The 19,648-nt window shown below is 37.9% G+C and overlaps 1 protein-coding gene across 2 annotated transcripts in view; it reads right to left on the reverse strand.

Annotated features, from left to right (window-relative positions):
- Nucleotides 1–19,648, reverse strand: part of EPG5 (ectopic P-granules 5 autophagy tethering factor) — a 122,568-nt gene that overhangs the window by 73,304 nt on the left and 29,616 nt on the right. For both annotated transcript variants that reach the window (XM_068562558.1, XM_068562557.1), the window contains exons 11-17: nt 17,213–17,370; nt 15,979–16,133; nt 14,159–14,299; nt 8,913–9,077; nt 6,737–6,856; nt 5,809–6,068; nt 1,255–1,395 (exon numbers count right to left, since the gene is read on the reverse strand). In XM_068562558.1, the coding sequence (XP_068418659.1) occupies nt 1,255–1,395; nt 5,809–6,068; nt 6,737–6,856; nt 8,913–9,077; nt 14,159–14,299; nt 15,979–16,133; nt 17,213–17,370 (1,140 nt within the window). The remainder of the gene's footprint in view (nt 1–1,254; nt 1,396–5,808; nt 6,069–6,736; nt 6,857–8,912; nt 9,078–14,158; nt 14,300–15,978; nt 16,134–17,212; nt 17,371–19,648) is intronic.

Genomic DNA, 19,648 nt, shown 5'->3' on the forward strand with positions numbered 1-19,648 from the left:
GGATACTCAACACTTGAGCTCACCTTCATAGCAACAGGAGGTGGCTACAAAATTATTACAGTAGTACAGTATGCAGTTGTAATTTAATACTGCACCTTTACGTCTGTTTATTTCTCTCAACCATGAATGGCATCATGTATGGTCTGTGTTTGTGTGTGTAAGTTTTGATAAATTTTAACTTTTTATAATAGATTTGTATATATTTTATGGTAGTAGATGATAGAATAGACTACTATCTACATTTATTTTATACATTCATGACATACTTTTTTCTTAATTTTTTTCAATATGTATAGGCTACATTAGTTCATCTGTGAGTTTTTTCAAATTGTCACAAATCTCCAAAAAATTTTCCAGTGTATTTATTAAAAAATATCCTCGTATGAGTGGACCTGCACAGTTCAAACCCGTGTGGTTCAAGGGTCAACTGTAATGCAAATGCAATCTATATGCCCTAGCATGGCCTTGTCAATATTTTGCTTCATAACTTTGTGATTACCTCAGAAGTCTTATTTTCTCCACAAGATTATCAATGTCTCATGTGATGAGCACCTTCCTGTGTATCTTCTCTGTTTATAATACTGCCCCATGCACACTGCAATTAAAAGCAACGTGTTTTGCTATTGCTACAACAGCAAAGCCATTTGCTGCTCAAGGTCAGAAGCACTATTCCCAGTTTCATGGAAACCACCACCCTTTTCAATACTAATAAGCTATAAGCAATCCAAAATTAAATGACAAAGGGAAGTATCTTTCATGACAATAAAACTAGAATCATTATTAGAGTCACTGTTCATCACTCTGCATTCTAAAATAGGCAGGAAGTTTTCTGCCTCATAAAAAATACACTATTGAGGGCTTCCCTGGTGGTGCAGTGGTTAGGAATCCGCCTGCCAATGCAGGGGACAGGGGTTCGTGCACCGGTCCAGGAAGATCCCACATGCTGCGGAGCGGCTAGGCCCGTGAGCCACAACTACTGAGCCTGCGTGTCTGGAGCCTGTGCTCCGCAACGGGAGAGGCCACGACAGTGAGAGGCCCGCGCACCGCGATGAAGAGTGGCCCCCGCTCGCCGCAACTGGAGAAAGCCCTTGCACGAAAACGAAGACCCAACACAGCCAAAAATAATAAATGATAAAAAAATTCAAAAATTTAAAAATTAAAAAAAATACACTATTGAAATATCATTCCCTATATTATACCTGAGAAACCAGAGAACATAGTCATTTTGTACTCGCTGGGCTGTTCTCCACTTACTGCTCATTCTTTAGAAGGTAATACTGGCAAGGGTAGAACAAAGGCAGAATCTTATCCAGGACATGGACCACTGTTTTCAAATGCCTCGACTGGACCAGAATTCCCAAGAGTGGGATGCCTTCTGCACAGAACTTCTCAATGCTATGGAAAAAGAAAAAGGCAATGAGCATATGAGGTAGCCAGTTCATAAACTGATGTTCTTCCAATGCACTATCAGCCTACACACTACCCAGATTATCTCAGGTCTCCAACACATTTATGCATACCCAAACTTCACACAGAAATGCTAGAATCAGAACTCTAGAAGTACAAAGGAACTTAAAAGTTCATTTATATTATCATTTTATACGAAAGAAAGGTGAAGTATCATGGCCCAATTCACACAGTTTCCTGGTATAGGGTCAAATTGAGGACCCAGGTTTGCAAATTTCTAGTCCAGAGCCCTGGCCACTTCGCTTCTCAAATGGTGCTTCTTCTAAGAGTCACGGGGCTCTCATTGTCTACGTAGTCCCACAAGGTATTATAGCAAAGATTCAAAAATGAGCTCAATCTGTCTGTATAATCTGGCAGAATTTTTCTGAAATCAATGTGGCCTAGAAATTTACTTATTTTTTTGACTCTTCAGAGAATCTATCCTTAAGAAATAACCTCAAATATGGAAGAAAATATGACAGATGATCCATGTAAAAATGTACTTTTCAGAATTATTCGTAATTGTAAACTCAGAGGCATAAATGACTTAATGTAAATTCTGGAAAAATCCATTCAATGGGAATATTACGGAATCATCTTAAAAGTATGCATATGATGGCCAAGGGCAATATGGAAAAATATTTCTGCTAAAATGGTACTAGGAAAAAACAAAACTTTATACTTCTAACTGTAACTACTAGTAAAGAAGAGTTATACTGTACAGACGGGAAAAACAGGGATAATGTCACACTAAAATGCTCATTGTGTTGGAGTGGTAAAAAAGAGTGTGTTTTCCTCCATTTTCCTAATTCTATAGTTTAGTTACATCGCTTTAATTCTGGGGGGAAAAAAATCTTTTCAAAAAATAAAAGTAATAATGCAAAGGTTACGCCCTAAGGGAAACATTTACAATATTAGAAGTAAAAAACAAAGGATATATAAAATTATGCATATAGTACAGCTTTAAAAAAGATCCAAGGAAAACATATTGAATAAAAATAAACAGAAAAAAAAGCAATGTTTTATTACGATGAGAAAGATTCTGGGTGATTTTTTTTGACTACTGTTCTCTGTATTATCTATGACTTTATATTCATGTACAACTTATGTCCTTCACACTCTGCCCCCAACCCTAAGCCCATTCATAAGATTGTTTTAAGTTGGTTCTAGAATCATCCCAGATGACCACAGTGGAGTTCAGCCCCAAAAAGAAACACTCTCACCCTCACACCCACTCAGGATTCAGGAATCAGCACTAAACCAGTATCTATTTTAGAGAGGACTCACAGCAGTATTAGTGAATAAAGAGCTACAATTCCAGAATAAATATAATTAGAGAAATCATGAAACGATTAAGTTCAGAGTACTACACTCAAAGAATCCACATACCAGACACTGTTCTAAGCACGTTAAACGTCTTATAACTCACTTAAGCCTCATAAAGTAAGTCTGATACTATTATTATTCCCATTTCATAGATGAGGAACCTGAGGTACAGGGAACTGTAAATGACACTAGAGCTACTAGAAACGATGTAAAGAGTGCCTTCCAAAGGGCCTATGTAACATCTCTCCCCTTCCTAGTACATCAATTCTACCCTCTTTAACTGGCTTTCAAATTTGTCCATAATTACCTGGTGACCTCCATTCACCAACAGGAAACACAGGCTTCAGCCAGGAGAGTTTTGTCAACACTTCCCCTTCCCTCCCCCTCCTCCACCCAACCAGATAGATACCTGGTGGAATGAAATATGGAGGGGAGGAGGGGGGGTGGGGAGGAAGAAATAGGTGAGGGAGGTTAAGAGGTACAAACTTCCAATTGCAAAATAAATGAGCTATGGGTATGAAATGTACAGTGTGGAGAATACAGTCAGTAACTATGTAATATTTTTGTATGGTGACATATCGTAACCAGCCTTATCGGGTGATCAGTTAGAAATGTATAGAAATGTTGAATCCCTATGTTGTGTGACAGGAACTAACATAGTGTTTTAGGTCAGTTACACTTCAAAAACAAATAAACAGGGCTTCCCTGGTGGCGGAGTGGTTAAGAATCCACCTGTCAATGCAGGGTACACAGGTTCAAGCCCTGGTCTGGGATGATCCCACATGCCGTGGAGCAACTAAGCCCATGCGCCACAACTACTGAGCCTGCGCTCTAGAGCCCGTGAGCCACAACTACTGAAGCCTGCATGCTTAGAGTTCATGCTCTGCAACAAGAGAAGCCACTGCAATGAGCAGCCCACTCGCTGCAACTAGAGAAAGGCCACGTGCAGCAATGAAGACCCAACGCAGCCAAAAATAAATAAATACATAAAACAAACAAACTCATAGAAAAAGAGATCAGATTTGTGGTTACTAGAGGCTGAGGGGAGGTGGGGTGGGGTGGAGGGACGGGAAATTGGATAAAGGTGGTCAAAAGGTACAATCTTCCAGTTATCAGATAAATAAATACTAGGGATATACTGTCATGTACATGATAATATAATTAACACTGGTGTACATTATATATAAAAGTTGTTAAGAGAGTAAATCCCAAATGTTCTCATCAAAGAAAAAAAAATATTTCTTCCTATTTCTTTTTTTTTTAATAGATCTTTATTGGAGTATAATTGCTTCATAATACTGTGTTAATTTCTGCTGTATAACAAAGTGAATCAGCCATACATATATCCCCATATCCCCTCCCTCTTAAGCCTCCTTCCCATCCTCCCTATTCTTCCTATTTCTTTAATTTTGCATCTATATGAGATGATGGATGTTCACTAAGCTATACATTTCATGATGTATCTAAGTCAAATCATTATGCCGTACACCTTAAATTTATACAGTGCTGTATGTCAATTATATCTCAATAAAACTGGAAGAAAAAAAAGAAATACCTATGAAGTAGAAGTTCTGGAAATACAAAGATAAACAAGACAACGCCCCTACCATGTCCCTACCATTAAGGAACACACTGTCCCAAAGGAGGAGGAGAAACGATTACACCTTAAGCACCCTGCTCAGAAGGCACAGGTGCTGCAGGGCAGGAGTGGGTGGCCCTTGGGCAGAATCTTCAACACCGTGGGCACTGATCACCTGGGGAAGGTAAGAGTCACCACTCTGCTCCTTAGCCCAGGACATCTTCTCTAATTAATAAGACTCCTCTCCAAAGCTTAGCTCCTCCATGAGGGTATCCTGCTCTAGTGATCTCTCCTTACTTTAAATTCTTTCTGCCCATACTCTTGAGAGGTTCTCAATCTAGGCTGTACATTAGAATCACCTGGAGAACTGGCCCCTAGATCAGTTAGATCAGGATTCTCACTCTCTTCCCTGTATTGGTATTTTTAGAATCACTGCAAAAGTGATTCTAAATGGTGGTCAGGATTAAGAACCAGAGCTCTATTGGTATCATCCAGCCCATGATTATATTCTTCAGTACTGCCAATTGTTTTACGTCTCCTGTGTCCACTAAGCTGTCAACAACCTGAGGACAGCTATCTAACAATTCCATATCTCTCCTACTTCACAGCACAGGCTGAAGACTAATAGCTCACAGGACAACTGGCATGCCACTGAAAATATACTGAATGTGGAAGAAGATGTTGAAATCAGGTTGCTAAAAAGGTGTTACAGTGAATCTAAAACACAAGAATCAGAAAGTATAGGCCAAAGATGTTTTAGAAAACTGGATAGGCTAAATAAAATTAATACATTGTAGGAAAATGATCCTTAAAGAAAAGGATTTTTAACTACCTGAGAATTCATGCATTCAGTTACTTACTGCACCAGATTCAGTCTTCATCACTAGGGATAAAATACCACAAGACAAATATGGTTCCTGAGTCCTAACCTCATAGAATGTCTCTGATAAAATTAAACAGACAACTACAATATAGTGTGATAAATGCTACAATGGAAGAAACAGACACAGCTATGGGCTCATACAAGAGAGGCACTTGACCTGATCAGGCATTTCATCCCCTTGGGTAGGTTTAGGGTTAGCTTCCTTTATACCTGGGAAGGCTGGGTTGGGCTGCCATCACTTTAAACAAAATTCAGTACAGGTGACCAATTATTTCTTTTTGACCACTATTCTGAGGAAGAGACTCTGTCTACTGCTGACATAAATATTCCACGCTGGATGATAGGTATAACTCTCTTGATAATGCAACAAGGTGATTTTCTGTTACAAATCCATCTTATATGAATTTGGGCAGCATTTCCCCGTGATGAGCTATTAATCGAGGCTTATTATTTGGCCCTGATTACCCCTAGATAGATGTGATGGAGGCCTCAGACCTTGGGATGTGAAAGATGAGATTCCAGAATCACTGACTACAGGTTCAGCAACCCTAGAAGTTCAACACAAACACTGTACCTGTGGCCCACAGCTGTCATAGCTAAGCCCAGATAACAGCCAATGGGCATGCCCGCCTTAACAGCCTTCAAGAGAGGATGAAACGTGGGTGACTCTGTCACTTCAGGCACAGCGCTGGAGAACGGAACAGTTGCACAATTCTGCTGTATTCCATAATCATTTTTGTGCAGTTTTAACCTCAAGATCAAGTTCCAGGCCCATTGGTTAAATGAGGTCTCAGGTGTCTCTCCATATCGAACAATACTGGCCAAATATGAAACCTAAAACAATTATTTATTTTAAACCACATTAGTCACATACACATTAAATCAGTAAGCTCACCCACCCATCTCTTTTTGTGATCAACAATGCCGTCAAAAGAAAGGACATAATGCTTACTGGTACTCAGTGTTTACAGTGCTAAATTAAAGCAGTTTCTCACTCACAACTGACCACTTCTGCTTATTTGCTAGTCACTTTGTGAACCTGATCTGGGTCAGCTCAAGCAAGAGTAATAATATGAAAGTTGGTATGCAACAAATCGTGTGCTAGTAAAAAAATTTAACAACCAGTTGGAGCATGGGGGCTGATTTATAAGGGTTTGCCCACTTTGGTAGCATAAAAACTCCCACCATGGTCAACTTCAAGCCACCAGCAGGTTAACAACCAGACCTGCAAAGTTCCTAAAAATGTAATAATCAGTTCTCCAAGCCAGTATGAGCCAGCTCCAGCACACCGCTGTAGCTCAACTCAAATTCCATAATACTAAAATGGTCATATGGAGGCTACTTCTTAAAGAAAAATCTTTCTCCAACCATAGAACTCAATTTCAATATCTTAAATTGCCAGAAATGTTCTTAGGAAACCTAAGGGTAAATATTGTAACTTTATCCACCCAGGTCATTTATAATAAAGGTTTACGTCCTCAATACATAAAAGAAGGAAATACCTGCTTCATACTTTCAGAAAGAAGCCCAGCATATGGCTTCTGTGCAAGGTACTTCTGGTACGCCTCAAGAATCATTAAAGCTACTTCAGCATGGACTGCTTGATCCAGATGAAGAGTCCCCTTTTAAAGAGAAAAATCATCACAAACATGTCATCTTGATTTTTTTTGGTTACACCTTTGAACTAAAAGATCAGTCAGCATAGTAAAAAAGAACCTTGGATGCAGAAGTTTAATTTTCCAAAGCTCACACCCCCTAACAGTGAAATTATAAAATGACAATAGGAAAAAGAATTGAAATCTTTAAAGAACCACTACACTGCCCCAGTTAGGTGTGAGCCCGAGTCGTCCCCAATCCCAGTCATAAAAGGTATCTTTGAATGCAACCCCCAACCCCCACCCTAAAATCTCCATAAATACTTTGGGTTACAAGTTTAAGGGCATTGTTAAGAACCAGGAAGATGTTGAATTATTATTAACTAAACAGAAAGATACTTAACAATTTAAGTCTACATTCCCTTTTCTTGTTCTGTCATCAGTGAAAATATAAAAAGTACTCAACAGCACAGGTAAAATACTCCTTCAGGAGCTTGAAGCTGCCTACCAAATTTCCCACCCAATCTTCCTTTACAGCCTGAAGAAATATATTCCCTAAGCCTCCCAGAGAAGAGCACTTTCCGAACGCTAACAAAAGAACAAGAAGAGGGCTTCCTTGGTGGTGCAGTGGTTAAGAATCCGCCTGCCAATGCAGGGGACATGGGTTTGAACCCTGGTCCGGGAAGATCCCAGATGCCGCTGAGCAACTAAGCCCATGTGCCACAACTACTGAGCCTGCACTCTAGAGCCCACGAGACACAACTACTGAGCCCACACCACAACTACTGAAGCCCGCACGCCTAGAGCCCGTGCTCCGCAACAAGAGAAGCCACTGCAATGAGAAGCCTGCGCACAGCAACGAAGAGTAGTCCCCGCTCGCCACAACTAGAGAAAGCCTGCGCGCAGCAACGAAGACCAAAGGTAGCCCAAAATAAATAAATAAAGTAAATAAATCTATTTATTAAAAAAAAAAAAGTTGCTACTTTAAATGAATGAGGAGACACTCGAGGAGACTATGCATGCAGCTCTCTGGAAGAGGGAGGCTGGGGCTTCTGTTCACAAGTCAGAGAAGGCGAAGGCAGAGAAGAGCCCCCTGCAGCTCTCACCCACCAGCACTTGAGTGAGAAAAGACCCGGATGAGCCCATGAGCAGACCAGGTGGTCAGGGACACCCTGGAGGAAAAGCTCCCTGGTTTCAGTTTCCTCATCTGTACAACAGGGGTCATGTTCACGCCAAGCATACAAGACGGCTGAGAGGACTAGATGACTCGCTCAGAACAAAAGCTGGCAGATAGTTAGAGAGGGCTGAGTTCTCTTCCATTTTCCCTTTAAAATGTTTAAATATTTTGATCAAGAAGCTAACTAATAAGGCCTAGGGTAAAAAGGCAGAAAGATCTTAACAGTCAAAATGCCTTGATATTGCATCTTTGGAGACATATGATAGGTAGCAAACTCTTAATAATAATAAACTATTATGAACAAAAACTACCACCACTAAGACCTTAACATGTGCCTAGAACTGCCCTCAATGTTTTACGTGTCCTAGCTTGCTGAAACCTTACAACAGCCCTCTGAGGTAAGCCTGTTAATGTGAATGCGTACAGATGAGCAACTGAGGCCAGAGAGCTCAGGAAGCTTGCTCAGGGTCACACAGCCAGGAGGTGGCAGAGCTGGGATTAGAACCCAGGCAGGCTGGCTCAGAGCTCAGGCTCTTCACCAGTGCACAGTGTTTCGGAAGACAAGTCTGGCAATGACACACAATACGAAATGTACAAGGAAAAAGGACCAGAGGTAAGAGTGGCAATTAGGAGGAACTGCAGTAAATAGCCAGAAATAAAACAACAGAAACAAATGATCCAAGGAAAAAGGGAAGAATTTTCAGTGTGGAGCAATTTATCTTCACTTAGAGGATGCTCACTCTGCGAAACAGAACTAATTAGAGAAGATCCTAAACTCTGACGCAGCTAAAAGAATTTGCAGACCTCGCAAATGATACTCAAAAATGTTAATGTTTTGAGAAAATGTTTCTTTGAAACTGATGTGTGTGGACCCTCCAGTCTCTAGGGAACAGTTTTAATACATACCTGTTCACCAAATCCCCAATTTAGTCCTTCTAGAATAACACAGGCCAATTTATTCTTCACTGTTGTCAGGTTATAATTCAATAACCAATCCCGAATCACAGCTATCTCAGAGGCAGAAGGTCGCCAAAGATACAAAGGTAGTTCTTTAAACAAGTATAAAGAAACCTTATTTAAAAGAAAATGATAATAGTTAAAATCAAGACTTAAGGACAATCCTGTATTACTAAAATACTATATTATTAAAGGGCTTACAAAATTTTTCTCCAAAAGGAAGTGGGGTTTTGTTTTTTAGACAGTGAAATGAACAACCAAATCAAATGAATATTAAAACTAATGAACACCAAAAGCACATTTTGCAATCCTTTGTAAAGGTCAAGATTTTTTCATATGTAAACTGGTACACTTCCATTTAAAAAAATCACCATAGTAAGATCCAAATTTAAAGTCATGATAAATCAGTGGAAAGTCATTCATTTTACAAAAAGACTTAGCACTTTAATTATTTCTTCTATGTCATTTAAAAAATTATTTCTATTACCTTCAAAGCATTTCAGGAAGAAGATACAAGGAGTGGATAGGGGTAAAGATGAAACAAGATCAACCAAGAGTTGGTATTTGTTGAAACTGGATGATAGGTACATAGCAATTCATTACACTGTTCTCTACTTTTTATATATTTGAAAGATTATATAATAAAAGCTTTTTAAAATCCTGTACAGAAAGTCCATAGCACCACTTTTAAATAACATATCCATGTGCAAATTAAGATAAATCTGGGTTCACTTAATACAGTTTGGTTTAAGTAAGCCTAATCAGAAGAGCAGTTCATAAATAATGTCTAGAATAGTGCTGTCCAATGGAAATCTAATGCAAGCCACACATGTAATTTTTATTTTTCTAATAGCCATTTTTAAAAGTCAAAAGAAACAGGTAAAATTAATTTTAACAATATGTATCATTCAATCCAGTATGTCCAAAATAGTATTCCAACATGTAGTCATCACAAAAGACTACTCAGATATATTATTCTTTTGTTCATACTAAGTCTTGGAAACCCAGTGAGTATTTTACACTTACAGCACATCACAATTTGGATGAGCCACATTACAAGGGTCTATAGTCACATATGCCTGGTGGTTACTGTACTGGACAACTCAGCTCTAGAACATATAACCAAGCATTTTTCAGGTTCCTGCACTACTCCGAATTGGAGGCAAAACAAAATTTGAAAGAACGGGAAAAAAAACTTGAAAGACGAGTAGAACGAATGAATTTTAAAAAGACCCTTTCTTTCCTCTGCATGTGTAGTGCGTGTGTGCAGTTAGCTAAATTTTCATAAGGATTTGTTAATAAAGGTCTTGAATATGCTGAATAAAATGGTAAACTAGCAATCTAACAAATAGAAAAATACTTCTTTAGCCTGTAAGCATCTGACAAAAAGAACAAAATAATGGTACTAGAACAATGAGTATAGCAATAAGATCTGTCCAGAAAACCAACTATCACCAGCTACACAAAATAATGGTATAGCATATATCTACACATCAAGAATAAAAGTGAAGCTACCAAGAAAGTTCTCAGGGACATTAAAAAGGGAACATTACAAAAACTCTTTGCCAGTAAATTCAACTAGTTAGATGAAATGGAAAAATCCCTTTAAAAACATAACTTAAATATATGTACATGTATAGCTGATTCACTTTGTTATAAAGCAGAAACTAACACACCACTGTAAAGCAATTATACTCCAATAAAGATGTTTTTAAAAAAACAAACATAACTTAACAAAACTGACTCAGAAAAAAATAAAAATCTGTATGTTTAAAATTTTGAATTTGTTATCAAAACACAAAGAAAACCCTAGGCCCAGATGATTTCACTGGTAAACTCTACCAAACATTCAAGGAAGAATTCTAGCAATCTTACAAAAATTCTTTCAAAAAACAGAAGAGGAGGAAATGCTTCCCAACTCGTGTTACAAGGCCAACATGACCCTAAAACCAAAACCTAACAAAGATATAACAAGAAAATAAAATTACAGATCAATATCTGTCATGAATATATATGCAAAAATCCTCAACAAAAAATATTATCAAATTGAACCTAACAATACATAAAAAGAATAATATACCATGATCAAGTTGTTTTTATTTCAGGAAACAATGATGGTTCAACATGTGAAAACCAGTCAATGAAATTCACCACGTTAACAGAAAAAAGGATAAAAATCATATGACCACCTCAATGCATGAAGAAAAAACAAGTAAATACCCATTCATGCAAAAAAAAAAAATTCAGCAAGCTGGAAGTAGGAATTTCTCAGCCTACCAGAGAGTGTAAATGAAAAGCCTACAGCTACCATTATACTAAACGGTGAACTTTGGAACCCTTTCTACTATGATAAGGAACAAGACAAGGATGTCCACTTTTACTAACTCTATTCCATATTGTAATGAAAAGCCTAGTGCAAAAAAAGAAATGATTAAAAAGAAAGAATCCTAATAAGAATTCCCAACAAAACAGAATTTAAAGAGTGTATTTTAAAATATATTTATGCTTTCACTGAAAGTCAGAAAATCACTAATTTTACCTGAAGAGGATGTTAGGAAGATGCATGAATTTCACTAACAAAAGTAGAATGTCCTCTGAAGTGAACCCATGTTTCAAATTATAAAAAAGACCAATAGGAAAATATGTTATCCATTGGCAGGTTGTCATCAAAACTTATCTTGAGTTCTTTACTTTGAGATGTCCCCAAAGGCTTGGTCCTTATCAACAACTATTCCTAACCCAGAGCAATATCCATACATCTACATACAGCACAAAGGACTGTTCTTCTCCTGCTGGGCCTCTAGAAAAAGTTACCTTCAGACACACCCCAGGTGTGTCAATAAAAATTTAGGTCCACAGCCACAGCTCATTCCCAGGCTCTGGAGCTAGGAGCTGATTTCAGACTAGCCCAAGGTCACAGCAAAAATATTCAAAGCCATCATATTCATCTGAAGGCAAGGGGGCTTGAATAAGTTCCTCCAAAAATGTCAGCAAGTTCACAGAACACAAAGGAACCATATATTTAAACAGAGAGTGGGGGCATCTTTTAAAAGATGTGCTCTAAAAAACATTATGGTTCTAATTTGTACACTTACTGTTAAGCATATTTCTGGGCACAATTTATTACTAAAAGTATTATGACCTAATTAAAAATGTAAGTGTGGCCAAACCCAGAAAAACACTTGTCAGATAAAGGTCATGAACTCAATCAAACTGAAAGAATCATATGACCCACTGTAGACTTCTCTGGAAATCAATCCATTAGATGATCACTAAAAAAGGAACAACCAAAAACTTGCTGTCTGCAAATGAAAACCCCTTCACCTCAATATAATTGTATCCCAGTGGGATACAATGTTTACTTAAATAGAAAAAGTACCATGTACTGCTGCTATGGAAAACAGTATGGTGCTTCCTCAAAAAATTAAAAATAGAATTAACATATGAACCAGCAATTCTACTTCTGAGTACATACCCAAAAGAATTTAAAGCAGAGTCTCAAAGAGACATTTGTACACTCATGTTCATTGCAGCATAATTCAAATAGCCAAAAGATAGAAGCAACCCAAGTTCCATCAGCAGATGAATGGATAAACAAAATGTGGTATATACATACAATAGAATATTATTCAGGCTTAAAAAGGGAAGAAATTCTGACACATGTTATAACATGCATGAACCTTGAGGTCATAATACTAAGTGAAATAAGCCATACAGAAAGGAACAAATACTGTATGATTCCACTTCTGTGAGGTACCTAGAGTAGTCAAACTCAAAGAGACAGAAAGTAGAGTACTGGCTGCCAGGAGCTGGGAGGGAGTGGGGAGTTAGTTTTTAATGGGTACAGAGTTTCAGTTTTACAAGCTGAAAGAGTTCTGTGGATGGATGGTGGTGATGGTAGGTAACAAAACAATGTGAGTGTACTTAATGCCACTTAACTGAAAAATGGTTAATACCGTGTGTTTCATGTTGTGTATAATTTACAATTAAATTTCGTTTAATGTAAAAAAAATATATATATATATACTTTGCCAAGTAGAGCATGATATATCATGTATTCTTCATTTAGAAAAAAATATGTCTCATAAACCAATCTGTCACTGAATCTGCTCACTCATGAATGTGATGAAGTATTAGCAGTTATCAGTCATCTACCCTACAGGGGTGATGCAGTGACTATAAGATGGAAAGGCCCTGTGCAAACATAAGCCCAGAGAAAGACACTATAACTTTAAACATTCCTCCTGAAGTTATGACACATGACCACCTGCCATTAGAAAAATTCACTCATTACAGCCTTATTATAGATGATGAAGAAAATCTTCAGTTAGTGTATGTTTTTAAAAATGATACACTCATACAATACTACTTGGCCATGGATGAACCTGGAAAACATCATGCTAAGTGAAAGAAGACAGTCACAAATGACCACATATTTTGTAATTCCATTTATATAAAATGTCCAGAATAGGTAAATCTATAGAGACAAAGTAGACTGTGGTTGCTCAGGGCTGGAAGGGATGGAAGTCTGACAGCTAAATGGTATGTGGTTTCTTTCTGAGGTGATGAAAATGTTCTAAAAATAACTGTGGTGATAGTTACACATATGTGTGAATATACTAAAAACCACTGACTTGTACACTTTAAAGAGATGAATTGTATGGTATGTGAATTATATCACAATAAAGCTGTTTTTAAAAACTACACAAAGATTACTAAAGGGATTGTGACAAATGACAGAACTAAACGATATACATCCAGCTCAACTTAAATTAGTTCTAATTTTGTTTTTGATTGATTTAAAGCAAGCCTTCTTTCTAAATCAGAGCTGTTTCTTCCAAGAAAAAAACATAAGAATTATGGAGGCAAAACAAAATTATGAAATAAAAACTATGAATTAACTATAAGCTATAATTAAAGTAAAAACCTGTTACTGAAGGAGGTGCGAAGGTCACTTTGAGGAGATTAAGAGAAACAACCCACAGTTTTTTATAAGCAGTGGCCAACCCCAAGCAGGCACAGTGAACCTGAGACACAATAAATGTTTTCTTCACCCTGTTGTGCCCGTGTGACTCAGTCATCCCAACGACCTTACTATTTTTCCCACTGCTCCAATACTCCAGGGCTTAAATGAACAACAACAACAAAAAAAAAAAAAAAAACGGAAACAAAACAAACAAAATCAGTGTTCTTACCATTCCAACCTGGTCAATGGTGTCTTGAACTCTATCCAGAAGGACAGAAATTATCTCAGGGTGAACAGCTGTGATGGCCCCTAAAAGCTCTCGACCAACCTTCGAAAAAGTTTCTCTGGTGGACAGGGTGACATAAGATACCTAAAGTGGGAGGGGGGTAAGATGGCATTTTTAATACCAATTTATCAGTAAAAAACCTTTCCATACTTTATTTAGGAGGTTTTCAAGTAAAGTAGAAAGAATCTCAGATGAAGCCTTGGCTCACACCATGTACAAAAAGATGTCAAAACTTCAGAGAGCACAACTTCAGAGAGCAGAGTGTCTGGAAGGTGGGGGAAGAGGGCATGGAGGAGAAAAGCAACTGTTTAACAATGACTTTAAGTGCTGGATTCAGAAAGCAATTCCAGAGTCCTCAGAGCAATTAAGTAATCCCTCTATATTAAAACTTTTCTAAATTTAAGGAAACCAATAACATGATGAAAATCAGAATGCATTTCATGGAAATATCTACTGTCTCCAAAAAAAAAAAAAAAATGAGATCCTCAATTACAAGAGCTTCTAAAATATCAATGTTTACCAACTCTTCTTAAACAATGGGTTCGAAACTACAGGTTACAATCCAATCATGCCAATGGCCAGCAGTTTTTGGTTTTTCTTAATACAATGGAAGAGAACAGAAAAATAAGAGAGTAGAATAAAACAGAACAGAAAAATATGAGAGTGCATCACAGTAAGATTAAGTATTGCTTCAATTTCACACATGTGTGTACACACACACACAGAGGATCAGAATGTAGTTTTTACCGTGAGAACTGGTCAAAACACTTGAAATATCACTCAAGAGCATAAATATTACTTTAGCAATGGATCTTGAGAATGCCATTCAAGACATGTGAAAATATACATCCTCCTCTCAATTTTTACAGACAATGAAGATAGTTTGGAATTCCAGATCCATCTAGGCCTTAATCTCATGCATGGTTACAAAGTACAAGAATAGGAACAGCTTAATAGGATATTTGATCCTGGTAAAGAACTTTAGATTACCCAGTTCTGTCATTCTCAAACTGGAGTATTGAGGGGAATGATAATAAATCTTCAAATATAATTTTACTTAAATTTGGAGGAAATTCTTTTACGAAGATAAACAGATAAATGACAGCCTACAGTGAAAATGTGTATTTAAAAAAATATATATATAAAACTCCAAATAATGTTTTGGCAACCATGTGAGTTATGTCCCTCAACTCATGGGGTCCAAAGTTCACTCTCTTCCACCATTAGAGATGGCTCAGCGAAAAAGTGAAGAAAGCAAGGATCTCATCCCAGCCTATCATTTTACAGATGAAGAAACTGAAGCCCAGAGAGGTAAGGTGTCTTTTCTGATGTGAGATAGACAATGAGCAGCAGAGCTAAAACAAAGCCAGATCGTTTAACTCTAGGTTCAGTACTATTTCCACCATCTCATTTCAATTGGCTGGGAAGCCAGGTTTCCATGTTCCTCGCAGGGTCAGACGAGTGGAAGTGAGGGGGGCGGGTCCGGCGCAGAGGGAGAGAAAAGTATAGAAACTACAAATGTCAGGCAGTGCCTGACTGTCTGTTCCTTACCAAAACTCATACATCAAATGACAAGAGATAGCAGGGGGAAATGGAATGGGTATGATTCATATTTTCAGTACTCCTTAGAGATGATCTCCTTCCACAAGTGCAGACAATACAAGATTGTCACATTTTTTTTAAAAGCAATCCCAAAAGAATCAATGGATGGACAATCCAAAAGAAAATGTTTTTAGCTGATTCCTAAAACTTAATATTCTAACCTCATATATCTCCAGAACAATAATTTTTATGAAGTCTTCATCCACATTGGTTCTTCTGGCCTGAGCCATCTGAGCAAAAGTAGTTAGAAGGCAAATCTCTTCCGAGCTATTCATGGAAGAAAGACACTTCTCAAAGTTCACAAAATGTTCTGGGTCTACAAGTTCAAGAAAATTAAAGTGGGGAGAGAATAAACATATATCACTTTAATTACTCCTCTAGAGAGAAAGAAGATATAAAATTAAAAGACATTAAGAAATATTTAAAGATACCAAACATCTTTGTTCCAGAATGGATTTCTATAGGCATCAGGAAGAAGGCTGGGCCAGATGACATTCCAACTCTAATATAATGTTGCCTCAGGAATATTTAACAAGCTTCTGTTTCCTCATCTGTCTCAAAAGTTTATTTAAGATCAGATGCTATGTGACTGGTGAAGTGCTTTGTCAACTGCAAAGCACTGTTACTATCACTAGACAAGACATCCTCAACAGCACACTTGAAGCTACTTGGTAACTGTCAGCCAAATGAATGACAACCCTATTAATGGAAAACTGCTAAGACTAGCAAACTACTCAGTACCAACATGGCATTCCACACAAAAAATATTTGCTTATAAATGGAAATTCAGGGCAAGATGTTAGCTATAATCATGACTGAAATACTGATGAATATGATTAACAATATCTATGTTTTGCCTATCCCTCAGAGAATGTTCTGTAAGCAATATTACATTTTGTCACTAGAGGGCAGTCTTGATTATCAGCTTTGCCATATGTGACAGAAAACTAAATGCTGCAAAGGCAAAGTTGTGTAGAGGGAAGAAAATAGTCTGTTTAAAAAATATATTCCCAATGGAACTTTTCACAGAAAGAAGGCAACAAGCCAACAATTCCTTTGATATGTTTACACATTTGAGAAATCAAAGGTAGTTCATCAAATTTCCAGTATTTTCAAAATAACTCCATGGGGCATTTACCAACCCAATTTTCATTTCCTATCCCCAAATTGGGTTTATAATAGAATTTACTATCCAGAGCATTTGAAGAATACTGGAAATTGGAATCATCATTCTAGTAAGTCAAACGACAAAGCAGTCTTAAATTTCAAAATGATTACACATGAGTACAGAGTAAAACATTCTCTCTCAGTACTTCTAAAAGCAAAAAGAATAAAGCCAGGAAGAGAAAAGGCACACAAGGTAGGAAAGGTGGATGCTGCATATTTGGGCTGTACCTTGGAGGCGCTTCTTACACTCGGCAGGCAGGAGGGCAGTACACAGCTTTTCCAGATTCCCGCTCCCCACCTGGTGCATGAGGTAGAAGAGCTTCCAGAGCATCTGAACAGACAGTGTCCCGAAGGGCATTTCCGACATAAACAGCCAAATGCCAAGTCTGCATGTTTTCAGAAAAGCAGGAATAATTTTATGTATCAGTCAACTTCACCATACTAAGAAAGTAGACAAAAAAATTCTTAAATCACACTACAGCAATTTTTCTACCATGCTTCAGTCATAAACACCTAGAGAATGGATAACAATAACAGCAAATACACATAAAGCACTTAGTCTGTGCCAGGCACTGTTCTATCACCACATCATCTATTTATCAGCTCATTCCATCCTCACTATAACCAAGGCAAGCACTATTATTGACATTATCCCCAATTTACACATGAGGCTACTAGAACACACAGAGGGTAATAAGAGGCAGAATTGGGTGCTGAACCAAAGATCCTTTTAAGATCCGGGCAACAGAGAGGCTGCTTAGACTGGATGTATGTATGTGCCTGAGCATGCGCACAGGTACATGTGTACACACAGAGACACGTGCAGTTGGGGGCTGGGGGGAGAAGGGGAATCAAAAGCCCTCCGTGACTCCTCACTCATCACCAGATGAAGTTCAAACTCCTTCAAGCTCCAAGTTCAAAGGCTTCCACAAAATAGCTCAGACCCATATTCCCAACCACAGCCCTCTCTGCATTCATATAGACCACTCCTGAACAAGCTTGGAGAGAACTCCCCAACTCCAAGCTGCCATCCCTCCATTTGTGAACCCTCCCGTGATGTCCTCCTCAGCACTATTATGAAATTCTAACCATACTTGACTATGGCATTACCCTTTTATCAGTGTTTCTCACACCATAGTGGGCAGAAAAATCCCCTGAGACTTTGTGGAAAATGCAGAATCCTAAGGCCCCCCTAAGAGTTTCTGAGTTTGCAGGTCATAGCTGGGGCCCAAGAATCTGCACTTTTTCACAGTCACCCCAGATGACTCGGACTCAAGTGGTCCTTAAACCGCACAGTGAGAAACATAAATGTGTAATTTATGTACACATACTAGTGTACAGCAATTTGAGAGCAGAAACCAAGTTTTTGCATAAACCAGTGTGTAACCCTGAATCTTTTTTTTTCATTATCCAGTACCTAAACCAGTATCTCAAAAACAATCAGTACTCAATAAATGCTTAATAATATTTTGTTATATGAATTTTATCTCAATAAAAAAATCTAAAAAAGAAAAACAGGGAGGTACTCAAAACTGTTGCTGTATTTTGGGCAAAACTATAATTTAACCAATTATAAATAATGTTTATTAGGAAAAAAATAAATTAAATAGTGCATGCTTAACCCATGTCTGCAGCCCACCAGGCCACTAGTGGTCTGAACCACCACTGACCTCAACTCTGAAAAGCAACAGCTAGATAACTGAGCCAGAGTTAAAGAAACTTCTCTAAGTTCAAGTGGGTCAGGCTTCTCTCTTATTAAATAATTATCCCAACGCCTCGCATGGGACTTGATCTTCTTGTATAAAGGATCCCAAAATAATGAGGCCTTAAAAGTAATGTCATAAGACAGTAAATATTTCCAGCTACAAAACTTCCTATATGGCAGACATGAAGTAAGTCTGGCTTAGGTCTTTGTTGTCTATCTTTTGGTTTGGGTTTGTTTTGTTTTAGGTTGGGGGAATAGCTACTGTCAGAAATTTCCACTGGAGTGCCAAATAAATTTAAATTTCATGGCTTTAAATACCTGGTTCTCATATGATGTATTTCTAAAATAAACTATACTCAAGAACAATAGCTCTCAGCATTTTCAAATTTAAAACAATTATCTGTGTGAATTACATATATAATATTACAGGAGGGGCTCACAACTCAGCGTATAGGACCTAGTAAGGAACCAGAGAATTTCCTCTAGAAAAGCTTTGCCTCTCAGCTAAACAAACACAAGATCAGGTGACAGGAGATCAGAGATGGAAGACTTTTCCCGAGCACCAGGCCAGCTTCAGTGAGCAGGTGCTACTGCGTTGAACCCCTGGCAGAGTTCTGCACAGGATTTGGTACACCTTGTGAGACCACCAAATTATGGACAAGAATAATCTAAAGATAAATTTCTAAGCCCAAGTTCTCTTTATCTTAGACCTACACCTTCTGAGTGCCTAAGAGTAGTTTTAAGACTTAGAGTCCTGACCTTTCTCTAAATCAGCAGTTTTTCTGTTCCTCACCTGAAACTACACAAAAACAACCACCACCTACATTTGAGAAATGCTTTATGGTTTAAAAAGTCTTTCCACATATGATTGCATTTCATCCTTATACCCATGAGGTCGATGGGTAGGATCGCCATCATCATCTCCAATTTATAGATGAACAAAGTGAGACCACAAATAT

Source organism: Eschrichtius robustus, chromosome 14 (assembly GCF_028021215.1).
Source record: "Eschrichtius robustus isolate mEscRob2 chromosome 14, mEscRob2.pri, whole genome shotgun sequence".
NCBI classification, from domain to species: Eukaryota; Metazoa; Chordata; class Mammalia; order Artiodactyla; family Eschrichtiidae; genus Eschrichtius; species Eschrichtius robustus.